The sequence below is a fragment of the Phascolarctos cinereus genome, unplaced genomic scaffold, assembly GCF_003287225.1.
Source record: "Phascolarctos cinereus isolate Bilbo 61053 unplaced genomic scaffold, phaCin_HiC Scaffold_5;HRSCAF=322, whole genome shotgun sequence".
Classification (NCBI taxonomy): domain Eukaryota; kingdom Metazoa; phylum Chordata; class Mammalia; order Diprotodontia; family Phascolarctidae; genus Phascolarctos; species Phascolarctos cinereus.
This window is the reverse complement of record NW_027555958.1, coordinates 94,715,520-94,740,057: the sequence shown is the minus strand read 5'-3', so window position 1 is coordinate 94,740,057 and position 24,538 is coordinate 94,715,520. Positions and strand designations below refer to the sequence as shown.

Here is a 24,538-nt window from a genome sequence, read left to right as displayed (position 1 = left end):
AAAGAATGTATCGTTTCAACATCTTAATAATTGCACTGGTAATTTGCTTCCTTAAAACTGAGAGAAGAATCCACCCTATTTCAGCTCTTCCAGGCAGTTAAATAAACAAACATAAACCACTCCAGAAATATTTAAGTGTCACTAACCGTGGGATAATGTATTAAAATCTGCATAAAAGGAAAATACTTATGCCAAAGCTCTAGGTACAGCTGAAAATTATGAAGTTACAACCACAGTTTATGCCTTCAGGGAGCTGTAACTCTAACACCTTGATGGCAAAAGAGCCAACTGAAATAAGTTACTAAAACTGCAGTTACATAACATTATTAATTAAAAGCCAAGGTTTTCACTTTAGCCCATTTTAAAGCTTTTAAAAATGAAACATACTGATTAATTATGTTCAAAATAGTTACCATGAGAAGATATTCTTGCATCTAGAAATGTAGTAAAAACAAAAAGGGCTTAGGTGTCAGGCAGGGGTGGGGAAACTGCGGCCTTGAGGCCACATGTGGCCCTCTAGGTCCTCAAGTACAGCTCTTTGACTGAATCCAAACTTCACATCCCTTAACAAAAGGATTTGTTCTGTAAAATTTGGACTCAGAGTGGTGGCGTCAAGGCGGCAGGTTCCCCACCCCTGGTTTAGGATTTAAGTCTTGGTGTGAGTTTCAGCTCTGCCACTAACTAGCTTGTGAATTTGAACATGTTGCACCCCTCTGGCCCTCAGTTTCCTCATCTATATAGATGACGTAATTAATTTGTACTAATTGTACTTGTACTTGAACTGGATGTCCAGCAGACATCTTAAACTCGATACGTGCAAAACAGAACTCAATTTCTTTCCCTCTAAACCTCCAAACTTCCCTATTACTGTCAAGGCACTACCACATCCTCCCACTCCTCAGGCTCAAAACCTAGGCTTCATATTCAACGCCTCACTGTCCCTCATACCAAGTCCTATCGATTTCACCTCTGATAAATCTCTCAAATACTTCCCTTCTCTCCTCTGACACTGCCATCACCTTGGTGCAGCACTCATCACCTTCTGCCTAGCCCACTGCAACAGCTCGTTGGTGGGTCAGCCTGACACACATCCCTCCCTACCCTAGTCTATCCTCCATTCAGCTACCAAAGCCCAGGTCTGACCCCTTACTCAATAAACTCCACTTCCTCCCTATCGCCTCCAGAATCAAAAACAAAATCCTGCTTGCTGTTGAAAGCCCTTTATAACCTTACCCCAAACCCTCCATTCTTTCAGTCTTCTTATACCTTACTCCCCAACACGTATTCTTCAGTCCACTGACACTGACCTCCAGGCTGTTCCAGGAACAAGACATTCTATCTCTTGGCTATAGGCATTTTCTCTGACTGTCCTCCATGCACAGAACACTCTCCCTCTTCATCACTGCTTCCTGACTTTGCTTTTTTCAAGTTGCAAGTAAAATCCGATCTTCTAAAGAAAGTCTTTCCCAATCTCTCTTATTTCTAGTGCCTTCTCTTCGTTGATTATTTCCTATTTATCCTGTCCACAACTTGTCTGTATAAGTTCCTTGGCTAGGTGCCTTTTCTGTATCTCAAGTGCTTAGCACAGTGCCTGGCACATAGCAGGTCCACACCAAACACTTACTGACTGCAGACTAATTGTTTAAAGGAGTTCTTACAAAGTGCAAATGAAAACACAGGATCTGATTTATAGTTTCCACTAGCTCTTTTATTCAGTAAGCTCTTATTAAAATAAATGACTGAAAAATAGAAATTGAAATATCTGTAATACATTGAAAGAAATATCCATGAGGGTTAAAAAAAATTAGAAAGTTTTGGAGAGCAATTTTGAACTATGTCCAAAGAGCTGTAAAAATGTGCATACCCTTTGACTCAGCAATAGCACTTCTAGGGCTGTATCCCAAAGACATCATAAAAATGGGAAAAGGACCCACATGTACAAAAATATTTATAGCAGCTCTTTCTCTGGTGGCAAAGAACTGGAAACTGAGGGGATGGCCATCAATTGGGGAATGGTTGAACAAGCTGTGGTATATGAATGTAATGGAATACTACTGTGCTATAAGAAACGATGAGGCAGACTTCAGAAAAACCTGGAAAGACTCGTATGGACTGATGCTGAGTGAAATGAGCCGAACCAGGAAAACCTTGTACACAGTAACAGCCACGTTGTTCAATGACTAACTTTGATAGACTTAGCCCTTCTCAGCAACGCAAGGATCTAAGACATCTCCAAAGGTTTCAAGCTGGAAAATGCTACCCACATAAAGAGAAAGAGCTATGGAGCTTGAATGCAGATGGAAGCATACTATTTACTATTTTTTTCTGGGTTTTTTTTGTTTCCTCTTTCTTGTGGTTCCTCCTGTTGGTTCTAATTCTTCCTTACAACATGACTAATGTGAAAATATGTTTAATAGGAATGTGTATGTGGAGCCTATATCAGATTGCACGCCATCTTGGGGAGGGAGGTGGGAGAAAAATTTAAAACTCAAAAGCTTATGGAACTGATTGTTGAAAACTAAAAATAAATTAATTTTTAAAAGGTACTTAATAAATGCTTCTTTTTTGATGGATTAATTAAGGTTAAGTGAGAGGGTTGGTCAAACGTATTAGGGACCATCGATGAATTCATATGACCTATCTCAGACTGAATTGTTTTGAAAAAAAAAAAGAAAGAAAGAAAGAAAAAGAAAAATTAGAAAGCAAAGCCAAAATAGAAAAAGAATAGGAAAAAGAACAGTCTTAAAGGACTTGAAGAAATGTGCTTACTTCCTTTTTTGGCCAGCAGATGTAGCTGTGGTTTAAGACAGTGAAAATAAGCTTTTTTTTTTTTTTTTTTATCAAGTGCTCTCCAGGTCACTCATCAGATGGCACTTTTCCTTGAGCTAGATCTACATTACAACCCGAAGTCAGCAATTTCACACTGTAATATAATTAGGTTTACTGTGTGAATTACTCCCCAGAGTGCCTCAATTCTCTATCTTGCCTTGTATATGTAGACCTGTTCCATTTCTAACTATATGCTAATGACTGTATATTAAACATGTTTTCTTACTCATAGCGATTGATTTTTATCTAACAGTGGTAAGCGTTGACAACGTTTGACCATAGACAACTATACCTCTCCCTTTTCCTAATATCATAATTATCATATATACATATATAAATACTCTCTTGAGCAAAAGGTAAAAACTTGAAGCCCACTGATTTCCATGCATCTGTGTGTAGAAAGAATTGAAGTTTAAATTTTCTCACTGTGTGACTACTAGTAAAGAACTGCACAAGAAAAGTGACATAAAAGGTGTGTCACTAGAGAAATGTAAGACGCGAAAATAAAGTGGGCTGGTCACATGGGTCAAGAACATGACCTAAACAACAGAGTGCCTGTACGATCCTTTGTACCCACATAATGTCAGGAGATCCAGAGAGCAGCCCTAGAACTCTGGATGGCCCCCCTGTGGAGGATTTAGAGAATATGGACAACAGTTGCACAGAGGGAGAGAACATAAATGGGTTGGGACCTGTACTACTAGATGGAGTGGCAATGACAAAGTATTATATAGGTTATGTGACCAAATGATGGAGGACTAGACCTTTTCTACAATGCTCACTGACTCCCAAACACTCCTCCAAAAGAAGACGTATGTGCCAGAGGAAAAGGAATCACAGCTGTCTCCACAGGCCAGGACATTAAGAAACCTAACAAGGTAACAACCTTATGACAGCAAAGAAACTTAATCCATTACTTGCTCACTCAGCAAATCCCACCACAAGCCCCCATGCTCTGGCAGGCCACAAAACTCAACCTTCTGGCTTGTGCTCTGGAATGCGCTCAGAAATGTCTGTGATGCTGTCTCGATGTCTGCCAGCACAACCTACCCATGCCTCACCCCACTATCCTGAGGTAGCAAGCAAATCTCAACTCTGATTAATATGGGAAAGCAGAAGCATGCTCTACCAGAGGATGCAGAGCTCAGCCAGAGAACAAGAGACTAGAAGACACTCAGACAAGGTCCCAGCATGCATGAGAGTAGGGCTACACTAGGCTCAAAGTTGAGACCATTTCTGTCCCCCCAGGAAGTTCTTAAAGCAGGAACTGAGGCTGGCAGAAAATGAACTCCCCAACATAAAAGAGGGCTGAGCCAGCTTTGAGGCCTAGGCCCAGGAAGAATACCTTCAAAAAGGAAGGAGTCAGAAAGTGAGCAAAAGGGGAACATAAGTAAAAAGGACTAAAACTAAAATGATCTCAGGAGGAAGAAAACTCAGTTAAAAACCTAGAGCACACCTAACACCCATGAGACTGCCAAAGATGACAAAAGAGGAAAATGAGAATGTTGAAGGGGCTGTGGTGGGCCTGTGAATTGGTCCAGCCATTCTAGAAAGCAATTTGGAACTATGCCCAGAAAGTTACCAAACTAAGCATCCCCTGTGATCCAAGTTATACTACTAGGCCTATGCCCCCAAAGAAATGAAAGACAAGAGAAAAGGATCTCTATATACAAAAATACTTAAACTCTTTTCATGATATACAACAATTGCAAACTAAGGGATTTTGAGGAATGATGGATGGCTAAACAAATGCTAGTGGCTAAACAATGGCTAAACAAATTGTGGTTTATGAATGTAATGGAATATTACTGTGTCATAAGAAATGATGAAATGGACAATTTCAGAAGAAACTGAAAAGACTTTTATAAACTGATGCACAGAGAAGTGGGCAGAACTAGGAGAGCAACTTATAAAGTAACATTCCAAAGAAAAACAACTTCGAAGGACTTTAACACTTTTATCAGCATGATAAGTCACAGGGCCAAAAGAATAAAGATGAAAAACACCATCCACCTCCTAACAGATGTGATGAACATAAAATGCAGAGAGAGATACATTTTTAGACACGGTCAACTCGAAAATACAGCTGTGTATTTAGGAGTTTATTTTTCAAGATTTTTTTTTGTTATTTCCTCAATGAGGAAGTGGAGGGAGACAGTGGGGAGGACGGATTAATTTTTTAAAAAGAAAAGTTTTGTTATGTTTGTTATATTTTGTTTGTTGTTTGTTACACTACAACTTGAATATATGTTATGATATGATATTTATTTCATTATAAATTACAGCTATACTGTAATGTTGCTCTGAATTAAATTTTAGGCATTGAACCATACTGCCAAAAAGCAATGCTGAAAATATACTCCATCATCTTGGTACTAAAAAAAAAATTCTCAGTTCACTGCCTAAATGGAGTAGACTGCTATTGACATTACTGTAACTGGGAATGAATGGGTAAGTGCTTACTGACAAAAACAATGTGTTAAGTGAACAGAATTTAAAGTAGACACCATTTGTGTTTTTAAATCACTGCATTGCATTGCTTGACTTCTTGAGAGAAGATACAAACTGAGTAAGAGTGGAGAGGAAAGACAGGAGTACAGAGGTTGAATGGAAAATGGAAAAATAGTAAAGAGCAAGCTAACTTTTTCTTTAATGGTATCTTATGTTTTATAATGGTACCTGCCCATGCACAGGGTGATTCAATTAATCAACAGGCATATGTTGAGTCCTTACTATGTTCCAGACATTCTTAAAAGGCATTAGAGATACAAAGACAAAAAATCAAATAGTTCCTACCCTCAGGGAACTCACATCCTGTAAGGGGAGAAAATTTGTGCACGTATAAATATGTACCAAAAAGAACACAAGAAGAAAGAACATACTTTTCTTCTAAGTAGTTCCAAGGGAAAGAACTAGGACCAATGAGTAGATGCTGTAGGAAGACAAATTTTAGTTCTATAAAATGACGATCTTTCTAACAATTAGAGTTATCCAAAAATGTATTAAGCTGCCTTATGAAACAATAAGTTCCTCATTACCGGAAGTATTCAGACAAAGGCTAGGTGACTGTGTGTTAAGGATTCCTATGCATCAGGGGTTCTTACCCTTCTTTTTTTTTTTCCTGTCATAGATGCCCTTTAGGGGTCTAGTGAAGACTCTTCTCAGAAGTGTTTTTAAATGCAAAAAATAAAAAACAGTATTATAAAAGAAACCAAATATACTGAAATAATTATTAAAATATTTTTAAAACAAGTTTACAGACTTCAAGATAAGAACTCCTGCCAAATAAGGTCATAGATTTACTCAGATTAACCACGGTCACTTCCACCTCTAAAAGTCTATGTTTAAAAGATTTGATGGTTTTAAAACAGATGCTCCTGACACTGCCAATGTGACAGCAGAGGATATTAAAATCTATTTTATTAGTCATTCTAGTTTGACATGAATTACCCTTCAAATCACTTTTGAGTAATTTTTTTCAAAAAGACTGGTGTTTCTAGATATTTCTTACTTTCTAATGCAAGGGCTCAGATTATAGCAGGACAAAATTAGGGCTATTATGACCTTCAGAATGATTTGCATTACATAATAAAACTGCTAAGCAAGAAGAATCTCAAATGAATAACTGACAACCATTTTGGTAACCCTCTACCTTTATAATTCTGTTTACATTAAACAAAGACTAAAGAATGACAATATATTAATGCTTAAAATTTTTTATAATCACACAGCTAGCTATCAGAGGTAACTGGAATCCAGGTCTCCCTTACTCCCAGTCCAGCACTGTATATTGTGTCAGGCAGCTTCTCAATAGTTCTGTAACAGGAACCGGTCTGAGGTAACCTGTTTTGGTTAATGGATTATTTAATGTATTTCTATTCATTTGGAAAGGGAAGAAGAAAGGAATGAGCAAACAAACTGATGCCTAAAGAACAGCTAACATTAATAGCTGATAGCACTTACATTATCATATGATAAATGAATTAAAGAGTTGTAAACAAAATGTTATTTAAGCTTCAAGGGGGAAAGTTGTTACCAACCACGGAGGTCAGGGAAGGCTTCATGGAGGAAATGGCATCTGAGTTGGATTTTACAGAGTGACGAGAAATTCAACGACAAAGAGAAAGAGGCCATTCTAGGCAGGAGGAACAGCATAAAGAGTTGGAATTTGAGGTACAATGAGGGCAAAATGATACGAGATACAAGATAAGGCTGACACCAAGTTATCAAGGATCTAGAATGCCAAGGACAAGAGCCTGAACTTTACTCAGTAGGCAAGTGAGGCACTAAGCATTTTTAAGCCAAGGAGTAAAATGACCACATCTGTGTCTAACAAAGACTATTCCAGCAGTGCTATAAAGGACAGACTCAAGAGGGAGAATGGGATTTAGGAATTTCACATAATTACTGAACTTGTGGACTACAGGGAGCTTCAGGAATATCCTAGCCTGACATACTTATCTTACAGATGAAAAAACTAAGATCTTCAGAGGCTAAGTGACCACCCAGAATCACACAATCTTTAAAAATAAAGATATCGGTTTTCAATGACTATGGGGGGGCAGGCCATCAACTTGGAAATGTTTACCCCACCTTAAACCAAATTAAAAGCATCCATAATAAGGATCTTGTAGTCATGGAACAACTTAAGCAATTTTATAACCATATGACTTCTGGGGGAACATTTTTCTTTTCTTTTCAGTAATGTTTATAGAAAACAGGAATTACGAAAATCATATTACAATTTTATTCACATCTATATGTAAAATTTGCATACATTATTACCTTTTAGAGAAAACTACTGAGAACCTGTTGTGGCTACATCTAGAATTCTTTTACTTTTCTGATCCTAAATTCCAACTGCAGAAAATTAAAAAGAGTATTTTTCATGAAGGAATAACTATGAAACTCTTTTTACTTAAAAAAAAAAACTTTTTACATCGCCTTAAGTTCATTTATCAAATAAGTAAGTTGTGTGTCTTAAAGATCATTAATAATGTGGAATTTTTTTCAATGATTTAAAAATGCCTTAACATACTTTTAAAGTATGCTTGTGAAATCTGAAATCAAGTGGCATGCTTCGTAGAATTTTATAACTGAGAGAGATGTGAAAATTCATCAAGTCCATGGGTTCTTGGATTTCTGGGTGGGAGGGGGTCTGTGAACCTGAAGGAGAAAAAATTACATCACTAACCTTTAACAGAAATTTGTAGCATTCCTTTAAATTATTTAAAAACATTATTCTGAGAAAGGGACCAGTGACTTTTCCAGATTGCCAAAGGGATCCATGATACAAAAAAGGTTAAGAACTCCTGATATGTAGTACCTTATTTAACAGATAAAGAAACTGAGGCCTAGGGAAGTTAGGCAGCTTGCCCAAGATCACAGGATTACATAGGGCCAGAGATAGGGCTAGAACCCAGGTCATCTAACTCCCCTGTTGTAAGATAAATTAAAATTTTTAAAAGGGTTATTTTATCATGTTACATATTATATTCAATTATTTAAATCACTGTCTTACATAAGTTTAATGTGCAAAGAGCATTAGTGAGAACTTAGCCAAGTTCTTCACCATTCAGTGGGTTCTGTGTATGAATGTATGCTAGAGGGAAAAGGGTAAAATTGGCTAAGGTTCCTAAAATCTGCAGCAGATACGGTGACTACGCATGCTAAGACTTAGGTCAGAAAAATACGGATGGTACTTACACTGTGAACTCCTAAAGCTTTCCAGACTGCAAAACTGATTACACCAACTCCGCACCATGCATAAAGTGAGCCCCAACCCAATGCTCGCAAGGCAAGAGAAGAACCACTCTCTGGTAAAGCAGCTGTGGCAGTAATTCCCTGGAAATAAAAACAGAATAGTAAGAACAATGTGAATCAGAAAGAATGATAGAGATAAAAGGAAAATTACTCCAAGAGTAAGAATCACAGGATCACAGACTTAGAGATATTAAAGACCTCAGAGGCCACTGAATATGTTTTACAGATGAGGAAATTAAGTTTTAGGGAGGGTGACTTGTCCAAAGTCACACAGCTAATAAGTATCCGACCCAGGATTCAAATTTAGATCTTTTCATACACCAAGGGTCTGGTGCTCTATCTACTATACCACCTGGGAAAATGGTTAAGTGAGAGGTTATTCTAAGGACAGCTTTCTACCCACTAAACTAAATAATACAATAATATCTAGCAATTACATAGCACTTGAAGGTTTGTGAAGTGTCTCATTTAATCCTCACAACTTTGTGAGGCAGGTGCTGTTATTATCCCCACTTTACAGATGAAGAAACCGGAGCTGAGTGACGTTGAGTGAGCTCCCTAGGGTCACACAGCTAGTGTCTGTGGTGGGATCAAACTCATGACTTCCTTACTCCAAGTCCAACCTTCTATCTACTAAGCCACCTAGCTGAAAGAGGTCAAGTCAAAGAATCCACCACAAGGTAACTGGCTGTTACTGTTGTTGTTGTTTTTAACTGGGCCTCTGGATCCATCTTGCATAAGCTAGAAGCGCAGGGCCCACTTCTGCATGGGCCAATCCCATTGACTTACAAAGAAGGCTTGGCCTGCTCATTTCTAACCTGAGAGGGTTCAATCCTAGGTAATTTGGTTCCTCCTCCCCCATACCTTTACCACACCGCTTCCACACTTAGTATATGGACAGCTAATGGGGTTTTATCCCTACTGCTGCTCAGATTTCCTGAGCTCAAGCAATCTGTCAGTCTCAGCTTCCCTGGCAGCAAGGATTACAGGCATATGCAATCACGTCTGGCCCACAAGGATAATTCTTAAAGAAACAATCACTGAAGACCAATTTACCAGCCTCAAACTCTTGGCCCTCCTACCCACCCTAATCTTCTCACACACCCAAACACTCAAATTCACACAAAGAAGGGAGTGGAGGTAGGGGAAAAGGTGTCTCCATTTTTCAAATATTTGGCATCTCTGAATTTTCTTACTTGAAACTGTTTTTGTAGTCCTGTATATTATCATAATAATGTCTGCACTAAAACTAATCTAATTGGCTACTGTAATTTAAGGCAAGGACTCTGGATTTAAACCCTCTCATAATGACCATATACTAGCCCTAGCAACCCTAAACACAGCAAAGAGAAAACAGAAGAAGAGAAAGTTGGAAAAGAGTATGTAGACCCTTGGAGCACTCCTCTCTAGTGTCCTGAGGGGACCTTCTCTTCACCCCTTCATGACTAGTCCCCAGAGCTTCAGGCAAGGGAAAGATGAAAGGCAATCAGTTTAGAGAGAAGAAGATGAAGAACAGACCACTCAGAAACTCCTAAAGTAATGTCCCAAGTGGTAATCCTTACTTGCTAGGAGACAAAGACTTTATCCACCCTTCGTGTGAGATAACAAAGAACTAGAAGGACTGGGAGAATGGCACAATTCAGGGCGTTATTAAGGAAAAGGACTGGCACGGAGAAGAAAAGTTTTACAAAGTATATCATACTGTACATGTATGGCCTACATCAGACTGCTTGCCATCTTGGGGAGGGGGTAGGTGAGGAAGGGAGAAAAAAATTTGGAACTCAAAATCTTATAAAAGTGAATGTTGAAAACTATCTTTACATCTAATTGGAAAAAATAAAATGCTGTTAAGAAAAAAAAAAGTATTTATCATAGAAAAAGGACTGATAAAGAGACAGACAAAAGTTGACCAAAGATAAGAAATGAAAAGACCTTCAGAAAAAAAACAGTTTGAATGGAAAAGTACTTCACCACAAAGGAAAATAAGTCAAAATCTCTTGAGGAGGAAGGTACCACAATCAGTTCCGAAAGACTCCCTCAAACAATGAACCAACTCTAACAACCTACAGAATGATTCAGAAAAGCAATCAGAAAATTAAGTGAAAACATAAAGAAGGACAGAAATTAGAGCTCTGGCAAGTTTAGCCAGAGACTAAAGGATTTAGAAAAGACAGAGGCATGCTCCATAATATTCAATTATCCACGCCCCTCCCAAAAAAAGGCAACAGAGTTGGAAGGAAAAATGAAATAAAACTTGAAAAAAAGATTATACACATGAAAACTCTAAAAACAAAAATATTGAACTTAAAGAACAGATGCAGACTTCCAAAGACTAATGATGAAATATAGCTCTCACCTTTTGAAAGAGAAGTGATGGAGTAAATAAAAAAAGAAATGGGGATTAGTGGGTAGTGACAGATATTTAAAAATCATTAAGAAGACTACAGCAATTTGTCACTGTATTGATAAAATGAACACCTATATACATACGTTATATTATATGCACAAAATTATTTTTAAAACTTACATAACAAATTCAGCATTTCTTATACAATTAAGCAATAAATGAGCATTTATCAAGTACTAACTTTATGTCCAGCAGTGTGCAAAGTACCAGAAATGCGAAGAAAAAGAAAACAAAATCCTCCATCTAGTTCATATATTTGTAGTCTGTTAATTAAAAAAAAATTTTAAATAACACTATGAAAATGAAACCTGAATACCACACTTCAAGAAATCATTCAGAAAAATTGTTCAGAAATAGCGAAAGCTGGAAGAAAAGTACTGATTTAGAGAATCTAGTCCATCTATTAGTGATCTACAGAACACCAACAGAAAATTTAAATAAAATCCTGTTTAACAGGCTACATTCATTAGGACCAAGTTAGATTTATACTAAGGATGCAAGGACAGTTCAACATTAGAAAACCAATCAACACATTTAATCATATTAGAAACAAAATCATTCCAAACCACAATTATCTCAATAGCTATAAAAAGCCTTTGACAAAACACCACATTTACTTATGCTAAAAACCTAACAAGAAAGGAACTTTTTTTTTTAATATCACCAAAAGTATCTATCTAAAACCAAAATCCAGCATCACATGCAATGGAAATACACTAGAATCTTTCCCAATAAATACAGGAGTAAAGTAAGAATGCCCACTCTTCTCATGATTATTTAATACAGTCCTGGAAATGATAGCAGAAGCAATAAGACAAGAGAAAGAATTCAAAGGTGTAAACACAGGTAAAGAAGAAATAAAACTATCCCTATTTGCAGAAGATATGCTGATATATGCCTGGAAAATTCCAGAGAACCAGCAAAGATAAGTGATATAATGATAGCTTCAGCAAAGTTGCAGGCTATGAAATATAACTAGGCACTAGGCATTACAGTGCTTAGAGTGTTGAATCTGTATTCAGGAAGACCTGACTTAACCTCTATCTGCCTCAGTTTCCTGGGGATAATAGCACTTACTGCACAGGATTGTTGCAAGGATAAAATGAGACATTTGTAAAGCACATATGACAATGACTGGCACACGGTAAATGCTTAACATATGTTTGTTTCCTTCCTTCCTTCCAAAGTCAACTGCATTTCTATATAATAACAAAATCCAAGAGTCAATAATGGTAAGGGAAATTCTATTCCAAATAACTGAGAAACACATAAGATATTTGGGGATCAATCTACACCTCGGATAAAAATGAGAAATTATTACTACATCTAGGCTGAATGGGGGGAAAAAAATCTTTGTATCAAACTTCTCTGATAAAGGTTTGGTATCCAAGGTATAAAAACAATTAACAGATATATTACATATAAATACATGACCAAAAAATGTTCCCCAATAAACAAAGGATATGAACAAAAGTTCTCAAAAGAAGAACAGCAAAGTATCTATAACCATATGCTCCAAATCACTAATAATAAAAGAAGTGTAAATCAAAATAATCCTGAGGTTCACCCCACTCCCTGTAAACTGGCAAAGATAACAATAGTCAACTTTGGAAGGGCTGTATGAAGACAGGTACATTGGTCCATCGTTGGTGGAGCTATGAATTGATACAATTATTTTGGAAAGAAATTTGGAATTATACAAATAAACAGGCTAAAATGTCCATATCCTTTGACCCAGAGATTCCCTTACTAGGCTTAATACTCCAAAGGAAACCACAGATAAGAAGAAAGTCTCCATATCCCCCAAATACTTATAGTACATTTTTCGTGATAACAAAGACCTGGAAACAAAACAGATGATTGAGAAATGGCAAAAGAAACTGTGGTATATGAATGCAGTGCTATTAGAAATGAACACTGTGATAAATACTGAGAAGCATGGAAAGATCTACCTGAAGTAACGCACAGTAAAGTAAGCAGAACCAAGAAAACAATATCTACACAATGACTACTACACACATACACACAAACACACACTCAAAAGTGAATGGCGGGGGCAGGTAGGTGGCATAGTGGATGAAGCACCAGCCCTGGAGTCAGGAGGACCTGAGTTCAAATATGGCCTCAGACACATAACACTCACTAGCTGTGTGACCCTGGGCAAGTCACAACCTCAACTGCCTCACAAAAAAAAAAAAGATAATTGTTACATGGGATGCTGTCTGGAAGGGAGTGTGAGAGGACCACTGGGAAAAACTGTGGTCATGTATAAAAAAGACATAAATATAAACTTTTTTTAAAAAAGAAAACATTTCTGCCATTTAGAATTATAGTAGAAAAATGGAAGTACAGAGTTTAACTTGTTTTAGAAGAGTCAAAATCTGCTAAACCTACATTTAAAAATTCTCAGATCTAAACTGTTTAATAATTTCCTTCAAACAGGATATATTCAAATTAACTTAATAATTAAACTCTAATTATTTTTAATAAGAATGATATACACACCCTCCTCCTTTCCCCGGCACAGTGCGTCCTACAGCATGATTACATAGATACCATACAGATGTGTGTCTTAATTTCAAGTGACCTCATTTCTCTACAAAAGTAGAAACCATTAACCAAATTATAAATTGGAGGAAGCGTAAACACTGCTGGCACAATTCTGATTTTAGAAAATTAAGCTAAATTATTTCCCTAGGGGTCAGAATTCAGTCTGTATATAATAAATACATTAAAAACATTAATATTCTGTTTAACTAAATCAAACAATAACAGTTATATAAAAAAATGAAGAGAACATCAATAAAAAATTTGACAAGAAAAAATAAAAAAGACTGGTAAGGTAGAAGTGGGGGAGGTAACAAAGGGCTCTGAGTGCCAAACAGAGCATTTTATATTTGCTCCTGGAGGCAATAGAAAGCCACTCTCAAAATGAAATGTCACTTGAAAAGCTAGCAAGAAAAAAAGATATACGTACTATGCTTCGATTACAATCTTTTTGATTAAAATTATTTGGCAATTCAATTTTCCCTACAATTATTTTCCTTCATTATTACACAGCTTATTTTAGAATTCAAATTAAATATTAAAAATCCGTAATAAGACAATGAATATTTACATGCAGTTTCATAGATAGGTTACTTATGAATTCCAAAGCATGTTGTGGATATTGTACTACATTTCTCAAGGCTAAAATAGTTGAGTTACTCTCCTGTAAATAACTATATTCATTATATATTTCTGTCTCAATATTAGTATGTATTTCACCTTCTGAATATTTACCCATACTTTTCTGAGGAAGTAGATGGCAAAAATTAATAATCCTTTATACAAGTATAGAAATTAAAGGACAGGACCATTAAGCAACTTACTCAGAGTTAACTGAAAGTCAATGAGACAGCTAAGAACAAAAGTTCAATAACTCTCATCAATCTCAGCTTTAGAGAACATTTAAATTAAGTCAAACTGATATTTATCACTATTTCAAAAGATACATTTTAATCATATTTCACTTACATTTTTGTTATAAGATATAACCTTTGTAACATAATTCTCATATCCAAGATAGGTAAAGGTTTTATTTTTATAAAAGTAACACAAAGTAGTGATGTAGTTTGTTGGGGTTTTTTTGGTTTGTTTTTTTTTCCAGATCAACCTTGCAGCTACATCAGAAACTAAATAATCTGGTTCTTTTATTTGCCTAAAAGTGAAGTAGATACTTGAGAAGTTATTGGGAAGTCAGCCACTTCCAATTCAACAGATAAATAATGCCTATTCTGAGAGTTTAGGAAGTTTGGGGGTGGATTTTTTTTTCCTTTGGCAGTATGAGGAGAGATGGTGGTACAGCGGAAAGAACACTGGCTCTTAACTCACAGAATCCGAGTTCAAACACCACCTTTGCCACTCACGACCTGTGTGACACAAACAAGTCACTTACCCCACCTCAGACTCAATCTCTTAACATATAACTTGAAGGAGTTGGACCGGCTGGCTTCAGAGAGCCCTTCCAACTTTATGTCTGAACAACAATTGTTTGGGAGGATTTGGTTTTTTTATTCAAACCTCAATGTGGTGGGTTCCTACTATAAAATTTCCCTTCACCAATGCAAACTAACAGCTTAAGGGACCTTACCCTGGTCACATGGCTAGTTTGTGTTAGAAGTAGGCTTTGAATCCAGGTCTTCCTAATTCAACAGGTGCCAAAACGTCTAAATTATTTCTATAACTAAAGCAAGAAACATGTATTTTCAAATTTCCCTTCAACGAACACACTATTATGTTTACTACATTTTAAAATTTTTTTAACTATTTACAAAAATGAAATATATGTGGCCCTTTAAAAAAAATCTACTCTCTCAATAAGGTCAATGAAAGAAACTTAAAATAATATGTTAACAGGCTAACTTTGTCTTTACCTTTTTCTTTTTTATTATTCATAGCTAGGAAAAGAAAGGTAAACCTTCAATCAATCAACATTTATTAAATTACCTATCTGTACTCTTTCAACCTTCCTAATTGCTCAATCAAAAGTCACTTAGAAAGGAAGAAAATATTCTACATTTGTGAAACTATTACTGTTAAAAATTGATTATCCCTTCAGTAGTCTCTAACCATATCCTTGCTTAAGTTCAATCTTATCTAAAACCTTATTAAATATGTATTTCTTGAATGATTCACCCTTATTTCTGAAAATGATAAGAACTGGTATTCATGAAAAGATACTATTGGATAACATTTTTGTTGCTCACTTGTTTTTTAGCTGTATCTGACTCTTTGTGACCCCAATTGGGATTTTCTTGGCAAAGATATTGGAGTAGCTGCCATTTCCTTTTCCAGCTCATTTCAGAGATGAAGAACAGAAGCAAACAGGGTTAAGTGACTTGCCCAGGGTCACTCAGCTAGTAAGTGTTCGAGGCCAGATTTGAACTCAGGAAAATGAATCTATCTACTCTTACTATTCTATTCACCGCACCAACCTAGCTGCTCTAGATTTGCTCTTACAGCAAATTATTTTTTAGCAGTTAAATCCACTGACTAGTACCAAGTTGAGGATAATGCCCATCTGAGAGATCAGTAAATGGGAATACATGGAGGACGTTTCCCCAAGTCAAGTTAACTGATTGTAGAGTTAGGACTAAAAAACCCAGTCCCTTCAGTACCAGCCTGGTTCTGTTCCCTTACAGCAAATCACATTGGTGTCTCCCAAAGCCCCAGGAAAAGGTAAAAGCTAAAGGAGTTAAACATCATCCTAAAAAATACAATAAACCCAGTTTATGAATGGGTTGTGCTTCAAAAGCTTACTTAGAAGTCAGCTGCTTGGATCCTACCTAAGCTAATTTACTTATTCAGTGCCATACCAATCAAACTACCAAAAAATTATTTTATAGAGTTAGAAAAAATAATAACAAGATTCATTTAGAAGAACAAAAGGTCCAGAATATCAAAGGAACTAATGAAAAGAAATGCAGGGGAAGGTGACCTAGCAATTCCAGATCTTAAATTGTATTATAAAGCAGTAATCATCAAAACTGCTTGGTACTGGCTAAGAAATAGAGTGCTGGATCAGTGAAATAGGTTAAATATGCAAGACACAGTAGTCAATGACTACAGTAATCTATTATTTGATAAACCCAAAGATCCCAGCTTCTGGGATAAGAACCCATTCTTTGAAAAAAACTGCTGGGAAAACTGGAAAAGAGTATGGTAGAAACTAGGCATAGACCCAAATCTCACACCATATACCAAAATAAAGTCAAAATGGGTTTATGACTTAGATATAAAGGCTGATAGTATAAGTAAATTGGGAGAACAAGGAATAGTTTACCTATCAGATCTATGGAGAACACAAGAATTCATGACCAAACAGGAGATAGAGAACATCATGAAAAGCAAAATGGATAATTTTGATTACATTAAATTGAAAAGTTTTCACACAAACAAAACCAATGCAACTAAGATTAGAAGGAAGGTAGGAAATTGGGAAAGAATTTTTACAGTCAGTCTCTCTGATAAAGGCCCCATTTCTAAAATACATAGAGAATTAAGACAAATTTATAAGAATACAAGCCATTCCCCAATTGATAAATGGTTAAAGGATATGAACAGACAGTTCTCAGATGAAAAAATTAAAGCCATCTATAGTCATATGAAAAAATGCTTTAAATCGTTATTGATTAGAGAAATGCAAATCAAAACAACTCTGAGGTACCACATCACACCTATCAGATTGGCCAACATGACAAAACTGGAAAATGATAAATGTTGGAGAAGATGTGGGAAAATTGGAACACTAATGCATTGTTGGTGGAGTTGTGAAATGATCCAACCATTTTGGAGACCAATTTGGAGCTATGCCCAAAGGGCTACAAAAATGTGCATACGCTTTGACCCAGCAATAGCACTTCTAGGGATATATCCCAAAGAGATCATACAAACGGAAAAAGGACCCACATGTACAAAAATATTCATCACAGCTCTTTTTGTGGTGGCAAAGAAATGGAAATTGAGAGGATGCCCATCAATTGGGGAATGGCTGAGCAAGTTGTGGTATATGAATGTAATGGAATAGTATTATGCTATAAGAAATGATGAACAGGCTGACTTCAAAAAAACCTGGAAAGACTTGTATCGTCTGATACTGAGTGAAGTGAGCAGAACCAAGAGAACTTTGTACACAGTAACAGCCATGTTGTGCGATGACTAATATTGATAAACTTAACCCTTCTCAGCAATACAAGGATCTAAGACATCCCCAGAGGCCTCATGATGGAAAATGCTATCCACATCCAAAGAAAGAACTATGGAAGTTGAATCACTATCATTTTTTTTCTCTTCTGTTGAGTTTTGTTTCATCTTTCTGATGGTTCCTCCTATTGTTTTTAATTTTTGCTTACAACTTCACTAATGTGAAAATATGTTTAATAGGCATGTAAATGTATAGCCTATATCAGATTGTGCACCGTCCTGGGGAGGATGGTGGGGAGGAAGGGGGAGAAAAATTTTAAACTCAAAAGCATATGGAAGTGAATCAAAATAAATTAATAAAACTTTTTTAAAAAGTCAGCTGCTTGGAACTCATGAAATTTTACCACGGAATTACCATAAATGATGATTAAGTTCCTAGTCTAACTTACAAAATCTACCACGTACCTGAAAGTCATCAAAAGTACTGGATCCCAGACTCCTCTGAACACTGACTCCTTGAGGACAGGCTGGTCGGAGGAATTAGAAGCTTTAAAGTCCAGTAGTATTAATGAGTGGGTTATAAGATTAGGGCTGAGTCTCTAAAGGAAGCCAAAGAAGCCAGGGGGCAGAGGTGAATAAAGAGAGCATTCCAGCACAGTAAATGGCTCCTGAAAGAGCGTGGAGTCAGGGGATGGGAGCTGTGTGTACAAGGAACATCAGTAAAACAGTTGTTGCTTGATTGAAAAGTACACGGTTGGGAGTGAAATGTAAGAAGACTTGAAAGACAGAAGGGCCAAGGTTAGGAAGAGCTGTAAATGCCAAATAAGGGTTTTATATTTGATCCTGGAGGTAATAAGCACCTGTGGGACTGGTTGCAGTATTCAAGGCTGGACCTGAATCTGAACCACTTACTATCTGTGTGACTTTGGACAAATCACCTAACCTCTCAATCTCAGTCCCCTATTTGTAAAATGGGGATGACAATAACGCCTACCTCACAAGGTTGTTGTATGGATCAAATAAAACAGCATATGCAAAGTGTTAGGCAGACCTTGTTCACAGTCTCTGGAGTATTTTTTCTAAAGTACATGTCTAACCACATCACTCTTCTACTCAACAAATTCCAGTGACTCCCTACTACCTCTAGGATCAACTCTAAACTCTGCTATCAGGCTCTTCACAAACTGTTCCCTGCTCCCTCCCAGTTTTTTTCTCCCTCTACACACTCTCCAGTCTACTTGCTCTCCCTCCCCCACAACACCCCATCTCCTGCCTCCACGACTCTGAGCTGTCCCCGTGCCTAGGATGCTCTCATTCCTCACCTCAATCTCCAGTTTCCTTCAACAAAGCTCCAGCACCAACTTCTGCAAGAGCCCCTGCTTGGTTCTCCCCTCCAAGGTTACCCAGAAGTTACTTTATGTGTGCTTCGTAGACACACCTACAGATATTTCTGGAGGCTGCTGTAATTTCCTCTCTGTACTTGGCACGTGGCACATGCTTAGTAGGTGCTTACTTTCTTGCTTCTTTAAGAGGCTCATCACCAGAATGTTGGTCACCAAATCGTGATTTGTTTTTTGACAACAGCAACAGATAAAGACTTCACTGGTGGTGGTTTCACCCTTTTCATTTTTGATACTGGCAATTTCATTTTCTTCTTTCTTTTTTTTAAATTGAGCAAAGGTTTATCTATTTTATTGGCTTTTTCATAAAACCAGCTCTTAGTTTTATTTATTAGTTCAATAGTTTTCTTAATTTCAATTTTTTTTAATCTCTCCTTTGGTTTTCAGTATTTCTAATTTGGTATTTAATTGAGGATTTTTAATTCGCTCTTTTTCTTGTTTTTTTCAGTTGCATGCCCAATTCATTGATCTCCTTTTTCTCTATTCTATTCTTGTAAGCATTGAGAGATATAAAACTTCCCCCAAGTACTGCTTTCGCTGTATCCCATAAGTTTTGGTATGTTGTCTCATTACTGTCATTCTCTTGGATGAAGTTATTGATTGTTTCTGTGATTTGCTGTTTGACCCATTCATTCTTTAGGATTAGATTATTTGGTTTCCAATTAATTTATAGTCTATCTTTCCATGACCTTTTATTACATATAATTTTTATTGCATCATGATCTGAAAAGCATGCATTTAATATTTCTGCCTTTCTGCACTGGATTGTGACATTTTAATGCCCTAGGTACATGGTCAATTTGTGTGTATGTGCCATGTACTGCCCAGAAAAAAAGTATATTCCTTTCTATCCCCATTCAATTTTCTCCAGAGGTCTGCCACATCTAACTTTTCTAAAATTCTATTCACATCCTTAACTTCTTTCTTGTTTGTTTTGTGGTTAGATTTATCTAGTTCAGAGAGGGGGAGATTGAGGTCCCCTACTAGCATAGCTGTCTATTTCTTCTGTAAACTCCCTGAACTTCTCCTCTAAGAATCTGGATGCTATACCACTCAGTGCATATATGTTTAGTAAAGATATTACTTCATTGTCTATGGTGCCTTTTAGCAGGATGTAGTTTCCTTCCTTATCTCTTTTAATAAGATCTATTTTTGCTTTGTCTGAGATCAGGATTGCTACCCCTGCTTCTTTTACTTTAGCTGAAGCATAATACATTCTATTCCAGCCTTCTACCTTTATCCTGTGTATGTTCCTCTGTTTCAAATGTGTCTCCTATAAACAACTTACTGTAAGATTATGGTTTTTAATGGTTTCTGCTGTCTGCTTCTGTTTTATGGGAGAGTTCACCCCATTCACATTCACAATTATGATTACTATCTGTGTCTTCCTCTCCATCCTATTTCCCTCCTGTTTATGCTTTTCTTTCTCCTTTTCCCTCCTCACTAGTGTTTTGCTTTTGACCACTGCCTTCCTCAGACCCGCCTCCCTTCTATTAGCCCCCTCCCTTTTCTTCTCCTTTACCCTTACTACTTCTTTCCTGCCTTCTATAGTCCCTCCCTTTTCTTTCCTCTTTTCCCTCCTACTGCCTATGGGGCAAGTTAGATTTCTTTACCTAACTGATTATATTATTCCCTCCTTGAGCCAAATCCGATGACAATAAGTGTAAGCTGATGCTGAGCAAAGTGAGCAAAACCAGGAGAACATCGTACACAGTAACAGCCACATTGTGCTGGGCAAGTCAATTAACCCCAACTGCCTTGCCAAAAAAAAGCTTATGGAAGTGACTGCTGATAAATCAAAATAAATTAATAAAAAAAAAAAGACTATCTCCTAAAATATGAAGAGGCTTCAGCCTACACCACAAGTTTCACCCCTACTAATGAAATCAAAGATCTCAAAATATCGAAAAAGTCAAGACACAAGTACAGTAGTTATGGTTCAAAACCTCCAGGGGACAGTAACACATAGGAGTCCAATTTTCAAATGCTTAAGAGTATAATTATCAAGCCTTGCATAGAGTGAACACATGCCTTAGACCAGTTCTGATGGCCATGATGTCTTCCTCAAAATGAAATTCGGTTTCAAGTACTAAATAAAAAGGTTCCCATGAAAGAATTTTCAGCAGTTCCTATGAAAAAGATCTCAAAGGTTTACTAGATTGCAAGTTCAATGAGTCAACAATGTGACATGTCAGAAAAAGCTGAGTAATTATGGGCAAGTAACTTATTTTCTCAATATGCTGGGCAACTCTTCCCCCCAAATAATCCATCTTTGCCAGAAGACTGGTTTAGTGAGGACAGATAAGAATAGGCTTAACAATGCAGCAAGATCTAAGTTAGCTATCCAAAAAAATTTTTAATGCTTTACGAAACCATAGAATCTCATTCACCATAAAAATTTTTAACTTTTAAAACAAGATAGGTAGCACAGAATCTCACAACTAGAAAGGCCTTTAGTCCAGGGGTGGGGAACCTGCAGCCTGGAGGCCACATGTGGCCCTCTAGGTCCTCAAGTGAGGTCCTCTGACTGAATAATAAAAGGATTTGTTCTGTAAAACTTGGACTCAGTCCAAAGGCCACACCCTAGGACCTAATGTGGCCTTCAGGTGGCAAGGTTCCCCACCCCTAAGTCAGTCCAATCCATAACTGAAAAATCCTTCTTCAGCATTTTAACAAAGTAGTAATCCAAAACCCAAAAAAAGACCTCCCCTTCCCTCTGCTGATCAAGAAGCCACAGCTTCTATAGGCAGTTTTTGTCTTGAACAGTTCTGTTAGAAATTTTTTTTTCTCACACAGAACTGACTTTCATCCATTGCTCCTGTTTCTGTCCTCTAGGGCCAGACAGAGCAAGTCTGCCCCTCTTCTATGTTACACCCCTTCAAATACTCAAGACAGTTGTCCCTCTGCCCTCTCCCTTCCTCCTCACCCCAGTCCTCTTCTCTCCAGGCATTATTAATATCACTAGTATCCCCAGTTCCTTCAGCCAATTCTGATGGTCTCTCTAATCCCCTTACCATTCTGATCACCTTGCACCTTGGCACTGTCTTCCTAAATGTGGCATCCAGAACTGAAAAACCTCAGATACGGTCTGACCGTGGCAGAATGCAGTGAAGACTATCACTTCCCTCATTCTGCACATAATACCTCTCTTAATGTAGCTTAAGATCATGTTAGCTTTTTTTTGACTGCCTTGTAATACTGTCATTTCACATGAAGCTGATAATCCAGTAAAATCCCCTGATCATTTTTCACATAAAATGCTCTCCTGTCACTTCTCACCTAGCTTGTATTTGAGAAACAGATACAACTGCCCCTATTAAATTTTTTCAAATTAGATTTAGCCCATCATTCTAGATTGTCAAGAGCTCTTTGGATCCTGAATCTCTCACCCAATGTGTTAACTACCCCTTCATATCACCTGCAAATTTAATGAGCATATCTATGTCTTCTCGAAAGACATTAACAAAAATATTAAGTAGCACATAGCGAAAGACAGAAATTTAGGCCTCTCTAATCAAGACCTTCATCCAAGTTGAAATCAACTTATTAATCTTCAGATCTATTCCTTTAAGCAATTCCAAATCCGCCTAACTATAAATATCTAGACAACATCTCTCTCTACCTTGTATTCAGAACTGAAATCCTCTTTGGAAACAGGATATACATTTATCCCCATTTTTTAAAAGGATGTACTTCTAAGTATTTTTACTTAGAAATCAAGTGAGATAATAATTGTAAAGCACTTGGCAAATATCTGGTCTTTTGTGTTAGTAATACTATTTAGTAAAACTTTATCAAAAGGAAATGAAATAAAACATACCTGAAAGGTGAGGATACAGGGCCCCCTCAAAAATCAAAGTAGATGCTTAAAACTAGCAATAAAAAAAGAATTTTAGACTCTATGCATATATTCAAAGTCCTCTTAAATCAATGTGAAACACCATAAAAACAAAAATCATACTCCATCCTCATTCCCTATAACAAAATTTTAACAAAAAAAAATAGATGCAAATTAACTTAGCAGATCACAAACCTTATTGAACCACTGAGGGCTTTTCTTTTTAGCCAGTGACAAAGTTGTAACAAAACCAGCGAACATTCCTGCAGCAGCAACTGTACCAAGAAAAATTCCACCTGCCAAAGATTAAATAAAAAAAAAATTAAGAATCTCAAAGAGCTTAAACAAGAAAGTTTCAAAGAAAATTTAAGACATGTTCTACTCTCATTTATTTAAAAAAACCTGAGAAAAAAATGTTAATCATTTATTCTGAAAAGGAGAAAATGGAAAGTAATTACAACTGTTTAGGATCAGTGACATTTGTGCAAAGCCATACATTTGAAAAGAAGTATTTTGGAGGGTTTTTTTCCCCATTAAACTAAACTCATTCTGAAACACGCAATAAAGCTAAGTTTAATGGAAAAAGCACTAGATGGGGAGTCGGAAGCCCTGGGTTCAGATCTAGGTTCTGCCTCTTAGTAGTGCTTTGACCTTGGCCAAACTGCTTAATTTTTCTGGGCCAGTGTTGCAGAAAAGGATACATCAATAGCTGCAACATCCACAGAGATGACGGCACGTGCACCTACCTACCTCCCAGGGTTGTTGTAAGCCCTAAAGCCCTATAAAAACGTGAAATATTACGATTACATCTGAAGTGCCTTCAGCACCCCGGACCCTCCTGTCAGCGCGGGGTGGTGGCTTTGGGGAGGTTACACGGAAAGCTCCCCCCCAAGCACCAAGCGCTTTGGGGCTGGCTGAAAGGGTCCTCAGATCATCTGGTTGTTCTACAGACGAGGAAACTGAGGCTCAGAGCTGAGAAGTCTCGGACTGCGGGTCCAACAGGTTAGGGGCAGGGCTGGGCCAGGCTGAGGGGAGGGTCTGCTGGGGGAGGGGCGCATAAGGGCCCTCCCCTGTCCACGCCTCCCACAATCACAACACAACCCGCTCGTCCTCGGGGGGCGGCGGGGGCCCGGAGGACAGGCCGCGCCAGGGCCAGGCTCAAGGCTCCCGGGGACCCGCAGCTGTCGCGCGCACCTTTCACAAGAAACAGCCGGTTGTCCGGGGCTGGGAGCTGCTCCAAAGACCCGGGAAGGCCCTCGGGCCCGGAGCCCACAGGCTCCATAGCGCGATGGCGGCCGAGCCGTCCACCAACTGAGCCCGGGTGGAAACAACGAAACCGGAGAGAGAAGTGCCGGAGCGGTGCAACCGGAATGCGGTCTCGGGCAGGGCTCCGGCTACAAGGTTCCGCCCTTCCCCTTCCGGAGCCTGAGCTCTGTGTGCTCTGGCCCCGCCCCTAAGACCTCTCCCCCCGCCAGTCCATGCCCACACCTGCGCAGACGCGCTATCGCGTCTCCTCCATTTAGAGGGTCCTGTGGGTTGGGAGTGAGGAGGGGCAGACATGTTAATGTAAAGTATATATTGCTTAGTAGGCTAGCGCCTTAGACCTCAAAGATCTGG

General features: G+C 37.8%; 1 protein-coding gene across 1 annotated transcript in view; it reads right to left on the bottom strand.

Moving 5' to 3' along the window:
• Positions 1-24,288, bottom strand: part of TMEM242 (transmembrane protein 242) — a 54,695-nt gene extending 30,407 nt beyond the window's left edge. Inside the window, exons 1-3 of the mRNA XM_020986674.2 lie at positions 24,116-24,288; positions 23,117-23,217; positions 8,536-8,673 (exon numbers count right to left, since the gene is read on the bottom strand). Of these exons, the coding sequence (XP_020842333.1) occupies positions 8,536-8,673; positions 23,117-23,217; positions 24,116-24,203 (327 nt within the window). The 5' untranslated portion in view covers positions 24,204-24,288. The remainder of the gene's footprint in view (positions 1-8,535; positions 8,674-23,116; positions 23,218-24,115) is intronic.
• Positions 24,289-24,538: the final 250 nt, after the last annotated feature.